General features: G+C 32.3%; 2 protein-coding genes across 3 annotated transcripts; one reads left to right on the top strand and one right to left on the bottom strand.

The window, feature by feature from the left end:
• Window positions 1–399: 399 nt before the first annotated feature.
• Window positions 400–4,773, top strand: LOC108910235 (sulfatase-modifying factor 1). 2 transcript variants are annotated; one of them, XM_018714791.1, is made up of 5 exons: window positions 400–492; window positions 703–1,169; window positions 2,733–2,904; window positions 3,791–3,950; window positions 4,477–4,773. In XM_018714791.1, the coding sequence occupies exons 2-5, from the start codon at window positions 839–841 to the stop codon at window positions 4,615–4,617; spliced, it is 804 nt and encodes a 267-aa protein (XP_018570307.1). In that variant the 5' UTR covers window positions 400–492; window positions 703–838; the 3' UTR covers window positions 4,618–4,773. The 2 variants fall into 2 exon arrangements, with proteins under 2 accessions (XP_018570307.1, XP_018570306.1); XM_018714790.1 differs by lacking the exon at window positions 400–492 and having other exon boundaries at window positions 499–1,169.
• Window positions 4,774–13,038: 8,265 nt separating this feature from the next.
• On the bottom strand, window positions 13,039–20,147 carry LOC108910242 (traB domain-containing protein). The gene is made up of 6 exons (XM_018714799.2): window positions 20,008–20,147; window positions 19,711–19,952; window positions 19,368–19,619; window positions 14,800–14,939; window positions 14,507–14,676; window positions 13,039–14,395 (listed from the first exon to the last, which is right to left on the bottom strand). Exons 1-6 carry the CDS (start codon window positions 20,030–20,032, stop codon window positions 14,085–14,087), a joined length of 1,140 nt encoding a protein of 379 aa, XP_018570315.1. The 5' UTR covers window positions 20,033–20,147; the 3' UTR covers window positions 13,039–14,084.
• Window positions 20,148–20,815: the final 668 nt, after the last annotated feature.

The raw sequence follows: 20,815 nt of genomic DNA, 5'->3' as shown, positions 1-20,815 counted from the left end.
GTATTCAAGCGCAGGTACTAGAATGACTGTGTACTTACATTTACAAAATACTTTATATACTCGTGAGAATCATAAAAATTTATTTTATATACTGTTCATTTGCGATTACATTTACATATTCATTTTCCCCAACGGGCTCCAAAGGTCTAGTTCCCCTCTAGACACGCCTCTACATATTTTAATTATCTAGGGCCTCTGCTCTCTTCATTAGGAAACACAGTATATACTCCAATAAGCAACCAATCAAAACAAAGTACTTTTAAAATCCTCTCCGTTTACAAAACAAACATGTCTTTGACATGCCGAATCTAGTGAATATAAGATCAGTGGTCAGAACGATCGAGCATAGACTAACCCAGTTACTGTGCCTTCGAATAGAAGTTGGTTGCCTACTACGTGGTGCAATGTTGGCAATTTGACGTTTAAACTTTTTTTTAGCATCCTTCCTTTCAAAAACATAACCCTAATCTGTTTTTTCAATGTCTAAAATATGTTAGTTCGTTATTTTTTGTTTCATTTCTTTCAAAACTGCTGCTGAGATTAGTTTTAACACTTTATAGTTAATTGGCAAGTAATAAAAAAACAATTTGGTATATCAAATAAATGTAATAATTATTAAAATAAATAACTCAGCTTACTAATATTTTCCAAAATGTACTTATATTTATACTTATATACAGTACTTAGTATTATTATATCTAGTGATGCTGATTGTGGTTGCAATTTGAATCGGAATGGTCAATGTGGAGATAATGAAAACCCTAGCGAGAAGTATTCACGAGAGTCAAACGACCTAGCAAACGACAATAAAGAAAGCCAAGCTTTTCATACATCGAATATGGTGCTTATTGAGAAGGCAACTTTTGAAATGGGAACCAACAAGCCTGTTTTTGAAAGTGACCATGAAGGTCCTTTACGAAACGTAACGCTTAACTCGTTTTATTTAGATAAGTATGAGGTTTCTAATCAACATTTTTCTGATTTTGTTAAAAAAACAGGGTACAAAACTGAGGCTGAAATATTTGGTGATAGCTTTATCTTTGAAATGTCGCTTCCCGAGGAAGACAGGAATAAATATCAAGATGTAAGAGCTGTACAAGCTCCGTGGTGGATTAAAATGAGTGGAGTTTCTTGGAAACATCCTGAGGGACCAGATTCCACCATACAAGGTATTCAAAAATATTTAATTACTTATCCCAATATACAGGATGTTCATTTTAAAATTCTTCAGCTTGATCTTAAAAACCCAAAGATATCAAATTCTATAAATATTTTTTAGTGCTTACCAGAGCTGGGAGTATTTTGACAAAAAAAAAATACCAAATAGTTTTTTTGTAACCCCAAAAATATTTTGTATATCAAATATTTTAATAACTATTTTGTATTTGAAAAAAGTATTTAAAAACTTATAAAAGTAATTTAAATACTATTGAGTATTTAAATTACTCGAAGTATTTAAAATACCTACCAAAAACAAATACTTTTTGCCTGTTACGACAGGTGACAGGCTAAAAAAAATACGCACCTGCACGTCTGGATTTAGCGCATTCTACTCTACATTCTGCAATGTGCATTGTGTTATTGCTATTCTGTCTACTACCTTTTAGGTCACTATAATCACTAGTCAAGTCAGTAGTCAAATCATCAAAATGTAAAATTATTTTTTTTATCATTAGTGGGCTATACTGAGAAAAACTAATAAAAGATTATGAATGAATTAAATATTCTGCATCGTAGTAATCCAAATGAAAATATTTTTTTTATATTTTATCTTGAAATCGGGCTTGCCTTGCACATGCAGTACATTTGTTTAAGTCACATTTTAATAGTTTCAGATTTAATATTTCACAAAAATATTTTAAATACTGTTAATGAATATTTTCAATATATTTAATATTCGACTTACATAAAATACTATTTTAAATACTAAGTAACTTATATTTAAAATACTTTGCCAAAGAAGTATTTTGTTTTTAAGTATTTTAAAATACTTTCGTACTAGTATTTTGTAATTTGTATTTTAAATACATTTTGAAAGTATTTTACCCGGCTCTGGTACTTGCAAATGACAAAGTCTGAATACAAATGCCATTCTTCAACATTATAGGCAGTTTGAAGAAGTTATAACAACTTGATCTTTAAACAAGTACAGCTTTACCAAACTCATCTTATCCGCAAGTTTCAATAGTGTAGTTGTAACGTTCTTCTTCTTTGTCTGAATCTACTGCCCAGCTTTTAAGGTCTTCTCTTTTTGTCACTTATACTGCACATCTTACGTACAAAAATGAGTTTGGTCAAGCCGTACTTTCTGATTCAAAACCAGTGATGTACTACTTTTGAAAATTTTTGTCATGGAAAAATGTCTTCGGTCAGCTTCGTCATCTATATGCTGGTATCAGGATTGTAATGATTTTAATCAACTAATTTTCTTATTTAAATCAAGGTATTTAAACTCCACATTCTATAAAATATTACTTTACATTGGACTGCTTCAGTCCATAAACAATTTAGAACATAAGTACAAACTAAAGCAAATGTACTATCTGCACTGAAACTGAGAAAGTTGCTGATTATAGAAGTTGATTTCGAAGAAATTGTAATTTTTATGCGTTTACAATTATTCTTAAGTGTCTATTTTGTTTCCGAAATGTCAGCCTGAGGAATTCGAAATGTAACACCTTAGTGAATTGTGAATTTTGTCACAGTCCTAGTTATCTTTAATGAATTTTTAGAAAAAATGAATTATCCAGTGATTCATGTTTCATGGAACGATGCTGTGAAATATTGTGAATATCTAGGAAAACGGTTACCCACAGAAGCAGAATGGGAAATGGCTTGCAGATCAGGATTAAGACAAAAATTGTATCCTTGGGGAAACAAATTAAATGCGACAGGAAAGCACTGGTAAAATATTATCTTCATTTTTTTTTTGTTTGATTTGGTAACAACAATATATTGTCATTGATTATGCATAAAGTAAATACTGATAACAAAAAAGATCGTTAGTCATGAAAATATAAACAGTTTGTTTGCATTCAATGAAATAGAAACAATTTGTGACTTGTAAATTTATGATTACAGCTAATAATAAATCGAAAATGTCCCAACAGTACATTCTAATCAAGCAGGAACATGTTGAAAGTTTCCCAATTTAATTCATATTTCCTTAGCAGGGACGAAAATTATCGAACAATGTTCTTTGTTTATTTTGGTATATACTATCATGTATTAAACATGACCCCTTGTAGAGAAAAACCACAATTGAAAAAGATTGTTTTAAGATGTGGAATTGTGGAAAGTAATGGGTTGGGCAATAATAAGAAGTGTCCGTTTTCTTTTCAAATTAAAAAGTCCACATAAAAATTAAACGCATTGTCAAATTGACACATTTGAAAGAGGACTTATTGCTCTATCAGATTGTGTTTTTGGTTGCTTTGTTCAATTTAATTTTTGTCAATTTTCATTCCTTTGAAATAGAACGTCGAGTTGATAAATTTGACCATTTTCGGCACTTGCTTCTTTTTGTTTTTAATGGAGTTAGGAAAAACTCTCAAGCTGCTCAGAAAATTTGATTTGTAGATAGTAATGATGTGATGAATGAATAAACGGCCAATCGATGATTTTCGCATTTTAAAGAAGGTGATTTCAACCTTAAAGCCATGAATTGTTCTGGACACCCTGTTGAATTTGATGAAGAGCACTTGAATCAACTCCACATTTGAAAAAAAATGGACATTACTTATTCCCCAACCCAATAGATGAACCTTACATTATTTCTGTTATATTATAGGGCAAATATTTGGCAAGGAGAATTTCCACATATAAATACAGCAGAAGATGGGTATATTTTCACTTGTCCAGTAGATGAATTTCCACCAAACAAATTTGGTCTTTATAACATGGCTGGTAATGTTTGGGAATGGACGTCGGATAATTGGCTCGACGACCCTGTGAGTACATCTGAAAAAAACACGAACATAATATTAAAGACAAAGTTTCCCACTTTCTTAAGTATGATCAGCTGGTGTAATTAAAAAAAAAATTAAAAATTTCATAGAATTGTTATCGCAAAACAGTAAGAAATTTATGAAGAAGCAAAATAAAAGCGGGCTTTGCTTTACTCTGCTCATAAAACTGCATATTTACATGGCAGCGCTGAACTAGCATCTTTTGTTAATTGTTTGGGGGCTAGTGGTATAATCACATTCGAGTGGACTGAAGAAATATTGATTTACGACCTAGTATCTAGATTAGTTCGTGTTTCCAGACAATATGATGTTTTTCAAAGAGCCAGGTTGCCCAGCTCCAAACATCTCCAAATTGCCTGCTTTTGTCGGTACTATATGAAAATATTGTAAATTTAAAAGTTTAATGTATTTTCAAATGTTTTACTCTGAGGATATAAAGTACTTAAAGTATTTCTTCATCTTTGCAAATGTCAGTTTGCAGCAGAAGATTAACAGAAAATAATTTTAGGATTCAAAAGTGAAAAAGGGAGGCTCTTTTCTGTGCCACGAATCTTACTGTTGGAGATACAGATGTGCAGCAAGGTCCTTTAATACCAAAGATAGCTCTGCCGCGAATTTAGGATTCCGCTGTGCGGCAGATGTTGAGTAATACAAACCCTACTTTACATTAATCAAAGTGGCAGCATACAGTATACAAAACAGTACTTAAAATAATCCTGCCAAAAAGTCTTCCACATTTATTATATATATTGTATATATGAAATTGTTGTAATAGTTTTTAGAGCCAAATATATATATTATTAACAATAAATAGTATTTCAATTGACAAAAAATATATATCATTATTTCAAGGCGTGGACATGTCTCGGAGTGTGACTGTGTTTTCGGATGCAATATTAACTTTGTTCCTAGAGCCATTGAAAACAGTTTCTAATAGTCAGATGTATACCGGGTGTCCGGTAAGTACCTCCTAATCTCTCGGGAGTGTATAGGGGAGGTCAAAATAAAACTAGTCCTTCCTATAATTTTTTTTCCTAATGTGCCCCCTAGCGGAGTTATGGGAGGTCAAAGGGGTACCCAGAAATTAACGTTTAGGGTTATAACTTTGAAACCACCCTGTATATTTTAATAAAATTTTCGTACGTTGTATTACACATGGAGCTCTACGATTTGATGCTAAAATCAACTTTTTGCTATTATCAGGTGTCCAGAAACGGACTGGCCCTATCACAATTTTTCTCAAAATTTTGACAGAAGTAATTTTATCAAACTGAAAATATTATTATTAGATACTCTGAAGGTTTTTCTTTAAAAATGGTACTCTTTATTTATTTCGAAAAAATGAACGGTTTGCGAGATAAATCGGTTTTGAAAAAAATTGGTAACAAATACAACAACAATTAAAATTTATTTTTTTTACATATTATTTCATGCATTTAATTTCTTTAACTTTATCAAGTCCAGAAATCTTTGAACGGGTTGGCTATACTTTATGAGCAAGTAGTGACCAATTAAAAATAACATTTGAAAAATAACTTACTTACAAGACATGCAACAAAGAACATTCAACAATGAACAAAGGTACCTAAATGTTACTTCGGTAGATGTTCAAAATGAGCACCCCGTACTTCAATGCACTTTCTAATCCTACGAATGTTTTCCCGGTGCACTTGAAATAATATTCCGTGATTATTGCGGAGATGGTCACAGTTCTGTGTTAGCCTCAGCAGAAGTTCCTCTCTACTATTTACGGGTGTTGAATAAACGTTATTTTTTAAATGACCCCACAGAAAAAAGTCTAATGGGTTTAGGTCGGGCGACCTAGGTGGCCATAATACAGGTCCGCCTCGACCTATCCATCGATCACCAAAAACATTCGTCAGATGTTGACGTACTAAACGATCAAAGTGGGGTGGTGCACCGTCATGCATGTACCACATTTCAGTTCTTATTTGAAGGGGCACTTCTTCTAACAAAATATTTAGATTTTCCTCTAAAAATTGCAAATAAAGAGCACCATTAAGTCTTTGCTCCAGAATAAATGGACCAATCAAATGATTCCCGATAATGCCAGCCCACACATTCACCATAAACCTTTGTTGGTAGCGAGTTTGAACTAAAGCGTGAGGGTTTTCTTCATCCCAGACATGTAGATTATGCGAATTAATTATGCCGTCTCTTGTAAAACCTGCTTCATCGGTGAACAAAATAGATGTACCAAAATTATGATTCCGAATATGATGCTGTAAAAACCAATTGGCGTATTGAAGTCTTTTTGGATAATCATCTGGAGACATAGCATGTACTTTTTGGATGTGGTACGGGTAAAGCAATTGTTCTTTCAGAGTTTCATGTACAGCCCATTTTGTAACATTGTTTTGCGCCGCAAGCTTCCTTATGCTATTTGAAGGATTATTAGCAACGTCTTCCAATATTTGTTCCTCTACATGAGGGTCTCGTACTCTCCTCGGGGCTCCTGCTCCACCACGGCGTGGCAAAAAGCTTCCTAAATAAAGGATTCGGAAGAAATTAGTTTCACTAACGTTTTTCACTATTTTTTTTTACCTGTTTCTCTTAAACTACGATCAACTCTTTCAAAAGTTTTTGGACTCGGCAAATGTCGACCCGGAAACCTTTCCTCATAAAGTCTTCTTGCCTCCACGGAGTTGCATAATGCTTCCCCATAAATTAGGTGCATATCAGCATATTCTGCACAGGAATATTCTTCCATTTTTAAATGTTATTTCTAACGGCTTAAAACGAATACCACAATAAAATTGAATTTTTATTCTGTCACGCGCCTTTGACAAGTACTTTAAAATCAACAGGGTCTAACAACGAAAACAATAGAAAAGAACTCCATGGAGACAAGAGCAATAATAATTTGTAGATGTATTTTGGTCATAGATGTTGATTTTACAAGAAACGGCATTATTCATTCCCTTAATTCACCACCAGTAAATGTTTATGGTGAATCTGTAGGCTGGCACTAGCGGGAATGATTTTATTGTAAAAAAATAAATTTTAATTGTTGTTGTATTTGTTACCAATTTTTTTCAAAACCGATTTATCTCGCAAACCGTTCATTTTTTCGAAATAAATAAAGAGTACCATTTTTAAAGAAAAACCTTCAGAGTATCTAATAATAATATTTTCAGTTTGATAAAATTACTTCTGTCAAAATTTTGAGAAAAATTGTGATAGGGCCAGTCCGTTTCTGGACACCTGATAATAGCAAAAAGTTGATTTTAGCATCAAATCGTAGAGCTCCATGTGTAATACAACGTACGAAAATTTTATTAAAATATACAGGGTGGTTTCAAAGTTATAACCCTAAACGTTAATTTCTAGGTACCCCTTTGACCCCCCATAACTCCGTTAGGGGGCACATTAGGAAAAAAAAATATAGGAAGGACTAGTTTTATTTTGACCTCCCCTATACACTCCCGAGAGATTAGGAGGTACTTACCGGACACCCTGTAGTACATTCCTATAATACTTACATAAGATTCAAAATTAATTTATTTAAAACCTAATGAGATCCTGTTTGACTCTTGAAACTGATTCTAATGCACTAACAACAAAGTTGATATGAACATCAAGCTCCTGGTACACGACGCTCCTTCTCGTTTAGATACATTTTGCATTGGGCGCTTATTTGCCGACATAGAACCATCTTGTTTTGCCGTAAGACGTAAGAATACATGAGGAGTGCTTCAACCAGAACACCCGAAAGGAGCTCAAACATCTAAACTATAACTATTTTCTACCGGTATAACCGATTTATGATACAATACAATTTGAAATGAACTTAAAGCTTGAGCTGGAGTTCAAAAAGTGATGGGTGTAATCACGAATCTTAGGTGCCCCATAGATTACGATGTTTTTCGTACATTCGCATCGTAGTCAATCTTATCAGTGTGCCAACGATGTATGTAGCTGCACCCATACCGCACCGATTTTTTTGTGGACGTCGATAAGTGTGAATGCTCAAATACAACTCAGTTTATTCCTGCAGTATCCGGTAATTTTACCGGTCCGTTAAAAAAACGGATAATGTGAAAGAGCTCTTACTCCACCAATAAAATGAACGCTTGTTGACATTTTCTTCATGCCTCCAAGATTTTAATGTTTATAAAGCTTAAATTATTATAATAGATATTAGGTATTTACTTACTTTCATATTTGATACTGATCTGATGCCTCAACTCAAAGAATTATTTATTATTCTCGTAAGTCAATTCACATGATTATTCTTTCTGCATCATTCATTGTAAAGATGAGACTCACTACAAAATGTACATATACTGTTACCTAGACATCCACACAAAATAGATAATACAGCCATCCGCGTGTGAAGAAAAAACAAACAGTTGCAAATAGCAAAAAGAAAAGCGCTAAATAGAAAAGTACGACCAATCACAGACATTATAGAAAATACCAAATTTGAAATATCGTATTACCTATCTTAGAAACGCCATATTACAGTGGTTACATTAAAATATTGACAAATTTAATACTGTTAAAAGTAGTGCAAGTCATGAACAAAAATTATATCAACGTTAGACTGAAACTTTGTTGCGATTTTTTTGAGAAAAGTTACAGCTATCCAAGTAATCCCATCCCACTGCAACGTGTCTTTTAGTGATAACTTGCAGTAAGTTGCTATAGTAATGTTGTTGAAACTTATTGTGGTTCGCTTCTATTCTAGCGAACTTGAAATGCTTTTAAACAACTTTGTTGAAATTCAAAGTAAAGATTCTTAATTAGTGGATATACAGGGCGTTTATTAAGTCCGCAACGACTTGGTTTTTGAGATACAGAACGTCCAAAAAAAATTTTTTGTTTCAGCAATTATTGTAAATGTTATTAACTTATTTGTAGAAGTAGACTTGTAAATGATCTAAGTTTGTCACATCGCAATACAATCAATAAGACATATTTTTTTACTTGTTTTTCAAAAACTCTTGACGATTCAACGGCTGCTTTCAGCGACATATACTAGGAGTATCTTTTGTACGTGAAATTGAATGGAGAATAGGTATGTTTAATCAAAAATAACATACAGTGTGACAAAAAAATGTTATGCTTTTACATCCAGGTACAACACTATGTGACACCCTCTAACGTTAAACAAAAAACTAAGTCAATATTTCAGTTTGTCATTATCAATACAAAAATGTGATAAAAATACCAAACAATTTTTTTTGGACGCTCTGTATATCGATAACCAAGCCGTTGTGGACTCTTGTTCATATGAACTTTTAATCTTAAAATTAGCCATTCACCATATAAAGTTTGTACAAGTGCTTAATAAACACCCTGTATATTAATTACTTCTGCATTATCTGTATTAGTGAAATGGTTTTCAGTTTTATTTGCAACAAAGTAGTAACTATATTTCATGACAAGCGACCAACTTCCCTAATAAACGTAAAAATCCCATAATTCTCAGTTCTTTAACCCTATTTATCAAATCAACCTCAATTTACCAATGAGAAACATTTTTTTTTGTATTGGTTACTACCGATTAGTATTATACTGTATACCTACCGATTAGTAACTCGCTCTGTGCCAGTAGTCACTGAATATCGAGTAGCAATGACATTTAGTGATTTACTTTAGTGGTTATATCTCATCCGTTCTCACATAAGAGTTTACGAAAATTAACTCAGGATGTAGACTGTCTCTCAAACTATATAAATAATGACAGATATAGTAAACTGTACACCCATAATGAATTTTCGTAACTAGTTTTAAAATAAAGATTAAATAAAAAACGTTTGGTTAATATATTTCCATTTTAGTTTAATTTATTATTGTACTTTTCATGATTATGTTAATTTAATTATAAATAGGGATTATTAAGAATAGTAATAAAATTGATTAATTCATTTTCAAGGTAATTTTTGAGCGCCCCCTTACTTTTACAGTGTAATTACTGATTCATATAGTATTAAATCCAATCAGGTTTTGGGTTTTAATTAGCGGTTAACAATCGGTTCATCTATTCAAAAGTAGTAACCCGTAACACATTCGCTGCCCATCAAATACCGTATGTAGTTCGGCAATCCCAATCAACTAATTTGGGATTATTAGTAACAACTTTTATAAAAATATAGAATCATATTGTTTTAAGTTTAAAAACATATAACAAAAAATGTTGCGTCAGTGGCACTGCTTAAAAATATATTATAGGGTTTCCGATTTCTCGGTCTACTTTTTTTCTCGGGTCTCGAGAATTCTCCACTAGGAAATCCCAGGAATTCTCAAATTCTCAAGAAATTTCTAAAACTTAAAAAAGTCATAATTTTGGTTTTGCAATGCGAAATATAAACATGCTATTATACTTAACAATCATCATTAACATTTATTATTTATTCAGTATTTTTATTAATTACTTATGTTTCTACTTCTACTAACAAAACTAAATTAAACTTTGAGTTTCTTCTTAAAAACCTTTAACTTGTTTTTTTATTAAACACTTTCAATATACTTATGTTTATTTCAATGTTTTTTAATCGTAGTTTTCTTCCAATAATAATTATTAATAATCATTAATCATGCAGTCTTTTAATTAAATAAATAGTAAATAAGGAATTTAACCGAAGAAATCTTAAAAAAAAAAAAGCTTTAATTTAAAGATACAGAAGCGTTCTTCCTATTAATTTATCACTTCAACATTAGGTATCTGCTTATAATAAAATTTCTACACAGACTTATAACTAGGTACAGGGTGATTCACTATATTTTGACCCCCCTTTAACTTTTTTGTTTTAAGAGTTATAAAAAAATGTGAAATACAAAAGTTGCACGATTTTTTATGAAATTTTCGAATATGATAGTAGAAAAACAAATGAAGTTCAAACAAAATGGCCGCGGATGTTAACTTTGTTAATTTAAATGGAACACCCTGTATATTTTTACACATTTGGATAGAACGTTCCCTGTCGAGCACAGTCATATATGGTTTGTTGGGTCCATCTCTAACAATAAGCGAGATAATATTAAAAAACGAAAAGAACGTTTTTTATTAAGAAAATAAAATATTTTGTAATTGTTGGACGTTTTTCGGGCATTTCTGCCTTTTTTCCAATTACGTAAGGATTTAGATTTATTTGCAATATATTTTGACATATCGAACATTGATATAGTCCAAAATGGGTATAAGTATTTTAACTAAATCGCACTAATTAGTCCGTGAGGGGCTTATTTACTCATGGACAATGTTATATGGTAGGCCGTGACAGTGACAGGTAATATTATGACAACATTGTTATTGTTTGACAGTTTGTATTATTATTTATTTAAAATGGGTTACACAGAAGTAGAAAATTTAAATATTATAGGAATTAAGATAGAGTGGTTAAGATATTCTCCATAGTTTATTTTAATTCCTAATAATATTTCAATTTTCTACTTCTGTGTAACCCATTTTAATTAAATACTAATACAAAGTATTAAACAATAACAATGTTATCATAACATTACTACCTGTCACTGTCACGACCTACCATATATAAGATTGTCCATGAGTAATTGGCCCCACACGGTCTAACTAGTGAGATTTACTTAAAATATCTATACGCATTTTGGACTATATGAATGTCCGATATGTCAAAATATATTACAACTAAATCTAAATCCTTAGGTAATTGGAAAAAAGGCAGAAATGCCTGAAAGAGGTCTAACAATTACAAGATGTCTTATTTTCTTAATAAAAAAAACATCATTTTGTTTTTTAATATTATCTCGCCACGGTAGCGCAGTCGGTCGAGAGTGCGGTGGCAAGCATTTCTCGGCTAGGCTTCCTACTCTGGTCCGGGTTCGATCCCCGGTGTCGGCACTGGCAATGTCGATGGATAATGGGTGTTTGTCCGCGTTTTTTCAAGTGTAGCCCCCTTCCGCACAAGCCTTTGGCTTTTGGATTTGGGGGTTGTCTCATTTCTGTGGTGTGTTTTTATGTTTATTATTAGAGATGGACCCAACAAAGCCTATATGACTATGCTCGACAAGAAACGTTCTATCCAAATATGTAAAAATATACAGGGTGTTCCATTTAAATTAACAAAGTTACCATCCGCGGCAATTTTTTTTGAACTTCACTTGTTTTTCTACTATCATTTTCGAAAACTTCATAAAAAATCGTGCAACTTTTGTATTTTACATTTTTTTATCTCTTAAAACAAAAAAGTTAAAGGGGGGGGGTCAAAATATAGTGAATCGCCCTGTACATTAAAAAAATAAGAATCATCAAAGTAAACTAAAGCATGAACGAAACGAACTCCAGTCAAGAACTTAAGACGCGTGTGATTTTTAAATTTCTCGTTTTCTCGATTTCTCGACACTTTTTTCTCGTCTCGAGTAAGGCCAGATTTCCAGGGAAATCTCGCTTCGAGAAGTCTCGACCAAAAACCCTAATATATTATCCCTAATGCCCACTGACGCACCAATGTCGGCGACAAATGATAAAGTTTCAACGGGGTCTAATTCCTCATTTTGAATGTCTAGCGGTAGCTCCAGTGGATTGCCTAAATCATCTGCAAAATTTTCCGCTAATTTTTCTGCTCCATTACACTCACTCCCTGAATCTTGAAAAGGTTCTTCATCCGAATCACTATAATATGCCAAAGCCAGCATTTCATCTTCAGTAAGCTTTTTTAGTTTTCTTATTCCAAGTTGTTGTGCCCCAGATGGCCCTGGAACTGCCATTTCTTGTAATAAAATAAATGTCCCGGACCAAGCGCGTAACCTTATAAGGGTCTTAGCAACGTGCCCCTACCACATCTAGTTCGCAACCGTGGTGCCTGCTCCTAAGCGGGTGGTTATATTCTCAACCGTCAGTGCCGACACACATGCGGCAGGGGCACTAGTCACCGAACCTGAGCGCCAACACTGTGTCGACATGGGCAGCGAACGTGTTAAATAAAGCGCAATGTCATTTTCTCGAGTTCTAACGTATTTTAAATCAAACTTAATTTTCTGTATAGTAAATAGTAATTAGAAAACTGCCAAAATTGAAGGATATATAATAAAACAAAAGGAAAATAGCAACCAAATATGTATTTTATATACACCAACATATAGTAACAAAAATATATTAAAATCATCTCGTTTTATTCATCGAAACAAAAAATATTTTCCATGCGATAGAAATACAAACGTGTGGAAGTTTCAGAGTAAGAAAAAATAATCCAGTAGAATTTTAAGTTTCGTTGTGCCAGGTATATTAGCCCATTAACTATAATTCTGGTATGTCCAAATGTGTAAAAAAAGGTGTGCCGATCAGAAATCCCTCGTTTCATGTAACATAATCTAAAATTTGTGTCAAGGTTGCAGAAGTACATAAGTTGAGAGTGTTCTTAAGAAATAATCAAAAAGAACAGACTTCTTTTACCTAGCAATTTTCAGAAAGCCCTGCAGGTGTTGAACAAAAGAGAGATTCTTATTTCATCAAAATTTATATTTGATAATGTACTTAGTGCTAAAGTGTCCACAGATTTACCAACCTGAACGGTCTATAAAAATAGTTTGAAATAATACAGAACTGTAACTGAATTGAAGACTTGTTATTTTTTTAATTAAGTATGCAATCTGTGATAACTGCTGTTTTTGAAGCATAAAATGATAAATCGTTATTGTCATTGTAGAGAAATCTGAAAATACTTTCAAATCACTGCGAGACATGATTATTACTTAAAATGTTTTGTATGAACCCTCCATACGACTGAGTAAATATGAGTAAATTCTAAACATATAAAACCTCAAACCCAACAATAAAATTCTACGAAACTGGAATGTAACATACAAAAGTTAAATATAGCTTATTATATGTACCAAAGAAACTTAAACGTGTGGATGTGAATTATGGATGAAAAACACAATCCTTTCCTTGAAACAGAAACGGCCAATTATACATATTTGACACTATAATACAAAAACCAATTTTGCACAATGAGTATTACATTATATCGACACCGATAAAAATAAAAGATTTATAATGTATGCTTTATTTATTGAAAAACTGAGAAAACCACTATAGAACTTTTGTTTTTTTTTTACAAAAAATCTTTAAAAAGCAACTGCGTTTGCTAAGCCAGTTGTAATCGGTTAAAATCAGTGTAAAGTGTATTTGTAGCCAATATCGGTTTTAACATTGCTTATCACTTTCTGCACAATCACATGGACATTTTCCCTGAGAAATCTCGGCATGGGCACATATTTGTACACGAGAAATCCGCCGAAAGCTAACAGAGATATCTTGAAGGAATATTTAATGACTCTGGAGCTTATTGAAGGAGGGGGGATTGTAATAATACCCCTAAGGAATGGTTTCTGGTCCTGAGGCCATAGTCTTGTTATACCAGGAACATGCCCAATTCCAACTACACCAACAACTCTAATTGGTTCCACTTGAGCTTCACCTCCTACGGAAACAAAATCTGTGTGATTTATAATGTTTGGAACACTGCCGAAAGAAATATTTTAAATAATTTAAAGTAACACGAGACAATTAAATTTTAAAAAATTTTACACACCACCAAGTTCTTGTTTCCACTTTGACAGAGCTGCCATTTGCAAAGAATTTGTCAAGAAAATGTCCCTTTCGTCAAGAAAAACCTCTCTAAATGCTGGATACTCTCCTGCCAATTCAGCCAGTAGTTGTTCCAACATGTCCCGATTTTTGCATTTTTCGATATCCTCAACACTAAAAATACAGCAGAAATAATAAAAATATAATATTCAAGTTCTAAAAAAATAAATATAACAGTCACATATGAAGGTACGTATATACATATCTAGGGAATAAAACTATAAAGAAACAACATACCTAACAGGTTCCTTGGACGTCAACAAATGCCATGCTAATTTGACCGTTTGAAACCAGGTGAGTCTTGCCAGGGCCCTTTTGAGAGTTATATTTATAGGTCTATCTCCTAAGTGAACATTACAGTTTGAAATTTTTAAAGCCTGAAATTAAAAATGTGACAACTGACAAAAAATATAAAATACATTACGTATCCACAATTTTTTTTTATTTAGCTAAACAAAATACAACATAAAATGTTTACGTTATCATAACAGAAAAAAGAAGAAATGTAGTTTCTTCATAACAGTTATATCGAGATTAAGGTATTACTGTATCCTATGTCATATGTACAGGGTCATGCCCGGAAACTAAACCGACAAACAAATACAGCAAATTCTAGGGATGATTTGATATCGATTTGACATAAATCATGTTATCCAAAAATGCTTCCTAAGGGAGGTAAGGCCCTTTTAACCCTTTCGCTGTGCAATACATGTGAACGTAGCTACCGCGCCGTGTGCGAAAGTTTACCGCATGCGAGTTTACTTGTCTGGAGCAGTTAGACTACTTATATTTTTACATTATGTTGTGTAAAATTAAAATATGTTTAAAGGTATCAAAATAATTGTAATAATTTAGTTATTAATATTTTATTATAAAGGATCCATCACTACGCTCCTCGCTAAAATTTCTTCCAGTTTTTTGTCAATTTTCTAGATATTTTTACGATTTTATTTTAAATAAAATCGTAAAAATATCGACAGCCATACTAAATAAAAACTGAAAAAGAGATGAACAATCTTGGCATTACTACCAGTACCTCCTTCCATAAAAATAATTGCCACAATCGCTATAAGCTTCTCCAGCGAAAATTCCCTATACCAATAATTGTAACAACTGAGTCACTAATATGCATGGTTCCGAATATATACGGTTTGAGTCCTATAAATTTTTAGCAAATAAACATCTGGAGCAGTGAAAGGGTCAATTGTTCAAATCAAACTTAAGTTATGTGTTAACTCTTATATGGACAGTCTTTTGATGTAAATAATCTTTTAATTGTAACCATAGGCGTCACATTTGGGAGAGTTCTACAGTAGTTTTTGAAATATTCGGATACATTGCAGCCATCTTTCTAACATTAATGTCGACATTTTCCTCAAGTTCCAGTAATATATCTTCTTCGTGTTCTTCACAATATATCTTCTTTGTGTTTTTCACTTATATCAGCATGTCTCCCCGTGTCATGTTTTTTAGGAATCACTGATCCGGTTTCTCTTATTCTTTGATGCAGGGCAGTAAAAGTGCCATGAAGAGGATGTCTGCTATTCGGAAATTTTTGGGCATATTGACGTGCCGCTGCTTGAGAGTTAATTGAATTTCGCCATACACTAAATGCATATCGGCATATTCTTCTGTAGTAAACATTTTTAAACATTTTTTGTATTTAGCAAATGGCAATTTAAATTATTGAGGAGTGGGAGAAAAAGACTGATTAAAAACTAATTTCTAAATATAACATTCACAAAGCCAACTTTGCTAATGCAAAGAATTTGAAATTTTGTAATTATCGTGCAAAAAAACAAACATTTCAAATAATTTCTCTGCATACGGTATACCCTAGCCACTCAAGACAATAGTACCTCTTTAATCTAGAATACTGTTAGTTTTCGATTTAGATTTTAAAAATATCAAAAAGTTAAAATAAAAAATATAATTAAAAATATCAGTCAACCTTCCCAAATTTGACACCTATGGTTACAATTAAAAGATCACTTTTACATCAAAAGGCTGTCCGTATAAGAGTTAACACAGTTTGATCCTTCTAGATAAACAGATATCTGACCAATAAAAAAAACAATTTCAAAGGAACATTTTCTTAGGAAACATTTTTTGATAAGGCAATGTCAAATCGATATGAAATCATCCCTAGAATATGGTGTCTTTGTTTGTCGGTTTAGTTTTCAGATAGCCTGAATTTTCAACCTTTCTATCTATGACCAAGTTTTAGGAATAATAAATAAATAAATAAATATATTAGTCACTTCTTGAAATTGCTTTTTTTAATTAAGAGTAATTAGTAATATACAAGGTGTCAGGGTGTCTGGGTGGGTGTCAAAGGTTGGGAAATCTCAAAGCTGGAGATACTGGTTACCAAAATAAGTCGATTGAGCCAAATATGCTTTATGTAAATGTTACTGGTTTCAAAGATACAGGACGTTCAGTGTTTGAATTTTATTTTGAAATTTGTCAATAATTTTGAAAACTCAAAATATGAACAAAAAAGATTGACACTATTATGTTTTTTGACATGACATTAAGAATTTTTAACATTGCGTTGCTTGTATAAGGCGTCAGTTATGCCCTATTTCTTTGATAAATAAGGGAAAATTCTTTTTACCTTTAGAATTACAGGTATTATGTATTGAAAATTTGAATGAATATCCTTCGCTTCATAAAAAAATTACTCTTGTTCGTTTTCGATATCTCCCTTGGTTATCGAGATATTTGCGTCTACATATTTCAATGCATTTCATGTTTAAGCAACTTTTAATAACTAATACTACTTAACAACTTGTGTATAATTAAATTATCTACAGCCAAACAAAATTTTCCCCTATTTATCAAAGGAATAAGGCATAACTGACGCCCTATACAAGCAACATAGTGCCAATTTTCTCGTTGATACTCTGACAATTTTCAAAATTATTGAGTAATTTCAAAATATAATTCAAACATTGAAGGCCCTGTATCTTTAAAACCAGCAACATTTTGGCCACCAGTATCTCCAGCTTCGAGATTTCCCAATTTTTCGCATACACTCTGTATACATATTTGCTTTGACAGTTTTGGTTTATTTACTTATTATACTTTGATTTATTTATTAATAGTCTCAGATCCCGACTTAAATGGACCTTCACCCATCGAGTTTTCTAATGAAATTTGAATTTTGATAATATAATGTATTAATAAACAAAACTTGATTTGGTCGACATCCAATTTCCCTGCACAGTTATGTTTAACAAAAATTATTATTTTTTTTTCATGAATGTAGTTATTGAATTTTTGGATAAATTTATTACCAATCGAAAGTAAAATATGTATACATGCCAAAGTTTGGTTGTCATTTTTGTTCCTTGCATAAAACTAGGCACAGGTATAAAGAGATAACTTTGAATTAGTATTTTGTGAGTTATAGGGTTTTCTATATTGTTATACATGCAAATTTTATTGCGGACACGGTGGTATTTGGTCGACATAGCAAAAACTTGCAAAAGTTCGGGTCTTCGAGACTTAAAGTTCGGAAATTATAGAAGAGAGTAGGGTGTGACAGAGAAACACTGTGTATAAGTTTATACTTGGAAGAAGGATGCCGAATAGTGGTTAAGAAAAAAAATATATACTATAAAAGATGTTTTATAATAACCCCATTGTTTTTAAACATAAGATATTTTTTAAATAAATTTTTCTAGTGAGGGAGTAATTATATGATCCGCAATAAGTCCCAATAGTAGTAGTTCTTTCTATAGGGATTTTGAGAAATAAAGTAAACAATGAATTTGTATGAGCTAAAACAGAAAATATTGAACAAGGTTAGTACTATCACTGAGGTAACATATCATGGTTGCTTGGAGTATATGTTCGTTGCCTAATAATATGATGAAAATATTATTACAAAATAAATTTTTATATTTTTTATTAACAAAGAATTTAAATTGTTTAGTAAATTTAACGCCGGAAAACATCAGTAAATAGGTAAATCAAAATTGTGCAAGCTATCAAAGCAAATATATAAATTGCAATAAAAAAAAACACTTTGTTTAGTTTATATCTTCGAAATTCCCAAATCAATTTTTTATTTTTATGAAATCGCAAATAAATTTCCTAAAAGTTACGTCTTTACAAGATAAGGCAGGGTAAATTGTTATATAAATGACCCTGTACATTAGAGCTGGGCTAAATCGCTCTTTTCAGGGATTCAAATCATCAATACCAATTCCTCTATTGGAATCAATTCTTTGAACTCGTTCATGATTCCGAATCTGCCGCAATGGTGTTGGGAGTTGATAAATGCACACTCAGTTCCATTCTTCTACCAATACGAAAATCGTTGATTCATCTCTATAATTAAGTACTTCAGATATTTAATATATTAATTATCATTTTGTATAAAAGCAATAGTTCCCTTATTTATTTTAACAAATATCTGTCAAGTTTATAATCAATTCTGATATCGACATATGTAATTACAGATTTATTGTTGAAATAAGTTGAAATTTCATCCCTGTCTCAAGTTCAAGTCATAATCGCATGATGTGACTTGTACAATTGCTAATTTATATTTGTAAATAAATACTTTCAAAACCTTGCGATAACAAAACCGGAATTTCTGGACGCATTTGTTTCCAATATCATCTAGTTCTCTACGCATCATAGCAGTCCTCGGAATCATGAACCGTAAACACAACACTGTAGGAAATTAAATCCCTTGAATCCAACTCAGGTATTGTTTAAAGCGATTTGTTCAGGAAAGACACAACTCTACTGTACATACTAAATTTCTAAAATATGTTTAAAATAAAATGTACTTCTCTATATGCAACTCTAAATTCTCCTCCAGGAGCCATTCCAATTTCTTTAGTTAAATGTGCGCTCATATTAAGTAAAAGAAGATACATAAGACCATTATATACACCATTAGACCTTATAGTAGAAACTATTTTTTGCATATCAATATTTTTAGCTTCTTCTAAAACAGTTGCCTCATCTAGAGATAATATATTGGTTCTTGAACTGCATAATTCTATTACAACTACATGTGGAAGAACATTTTTTATAACCTAAAAGATTTAGCGTCAGTTACAGGAGACATCTGCTTGATAGCAAGTTGCATGTATAATTAAAATTACAGTATATCAATAATTTACTTACCTTTACTACATCATCTTGGGATTCTTTACTAAAATGAGCTGTGCCAATAAGATATACTTTCGCACCAGTCTTTTCATGTTTTAAAAGTGTAACTGTTTCGGGTAAATTATTATCAAAGTCGTCGTCAGATTTATTGCTCGAAGATGATTCTACATCTCCATATCCTAATATTTCGATGGCTTCGCTTTTTTCAGAACCATTTTCTGAATCAGTTCCTATTTTAACTGTACTCTCAGTTAATTCTAAAAAAACAATTTATCAACAAAGACGGTCCAAATGTGAAAGATTATTTCTTACCAAAATTAGTCAGGGAATTATCCATTTTACTTGTTTTTACAGCTTAAAACTATTCTAATAATTATAAAAAATAATACAACAAAAAAAAGAAAAATTGGTGTCAACAATTTGACAGATACGTCAAATTGTTTAAGGAATAGGATTAGAATTAATCTGCTTTCCAATTGCCCGGCACTGCTCCTGAAGTGTTCTACTTACTGTTCTACTCTTTAACTACTCCAAGCTTAAACAATTATTAGAACACCTCCGAGCTCCCAGAGAAACACGGAAAGTAGGTGGATGAAGCATGAAGGGGAAATTTAATTTTTAAGAGTAAAATGTTCAAGGCTTATTGGAACCAGAGATATAGAGTACTCCAAACTCTATTTCTCTGATTGGAACGCGATAATGTAATCTGAAGTATTCCTTAAGTGCTTCCGAAGTACAATTGGAAAACAATTTTTAGATTATTGAGGACGAGTGAAGAGCGAAAAATGAAGGATAACTGACAATTTCAATCGGTGTAGTAAAGGGGTTACATCAGGCACCGTTTTCCGTTTTGTGCCAAAAATAATAATACCTATTAGTAACTAATATCAGTTCAGAGTAACTCTAATTGTAATTAATTAGTCTAATTGTAAGTCCAGCCAGGACAAAAGGAGGTAACACAAAGCGCCTACACCGGCCACATTTGCGGTCGGGGTAGACGACGGATGGAGCCCACCTACGAAGGCTGTCCAGGCCTACACGAGATGAGGCAGGATAAAGAGGGATAATCCCCCTCGATCCCAAATCATTGAGGCCAATTTCTAGCCATAGAATAATGGCG

Source organism: Anoplophora glabripennis, unplaced genomic scaffold (assembly GCF_000390285.2).
Source record: "Anoplophora glabripennis isolate ALB-LARVAE unplaced genomic scaffold, Agla_2.0 scaffold409, whole genome shotgun sequence".
Lineage (NCBI taxonomy): Eukaryota > Metazoa > Arthropoda > Insecta > Coleoptera > Cerambycidae > Anoplophora > Anoplophora glabripennis.
The sequence above is the reverse complement of the archived record's forward strand: the minus strand, read 5'-3'. Positions and strand labels throughout refer to the sequence as shown.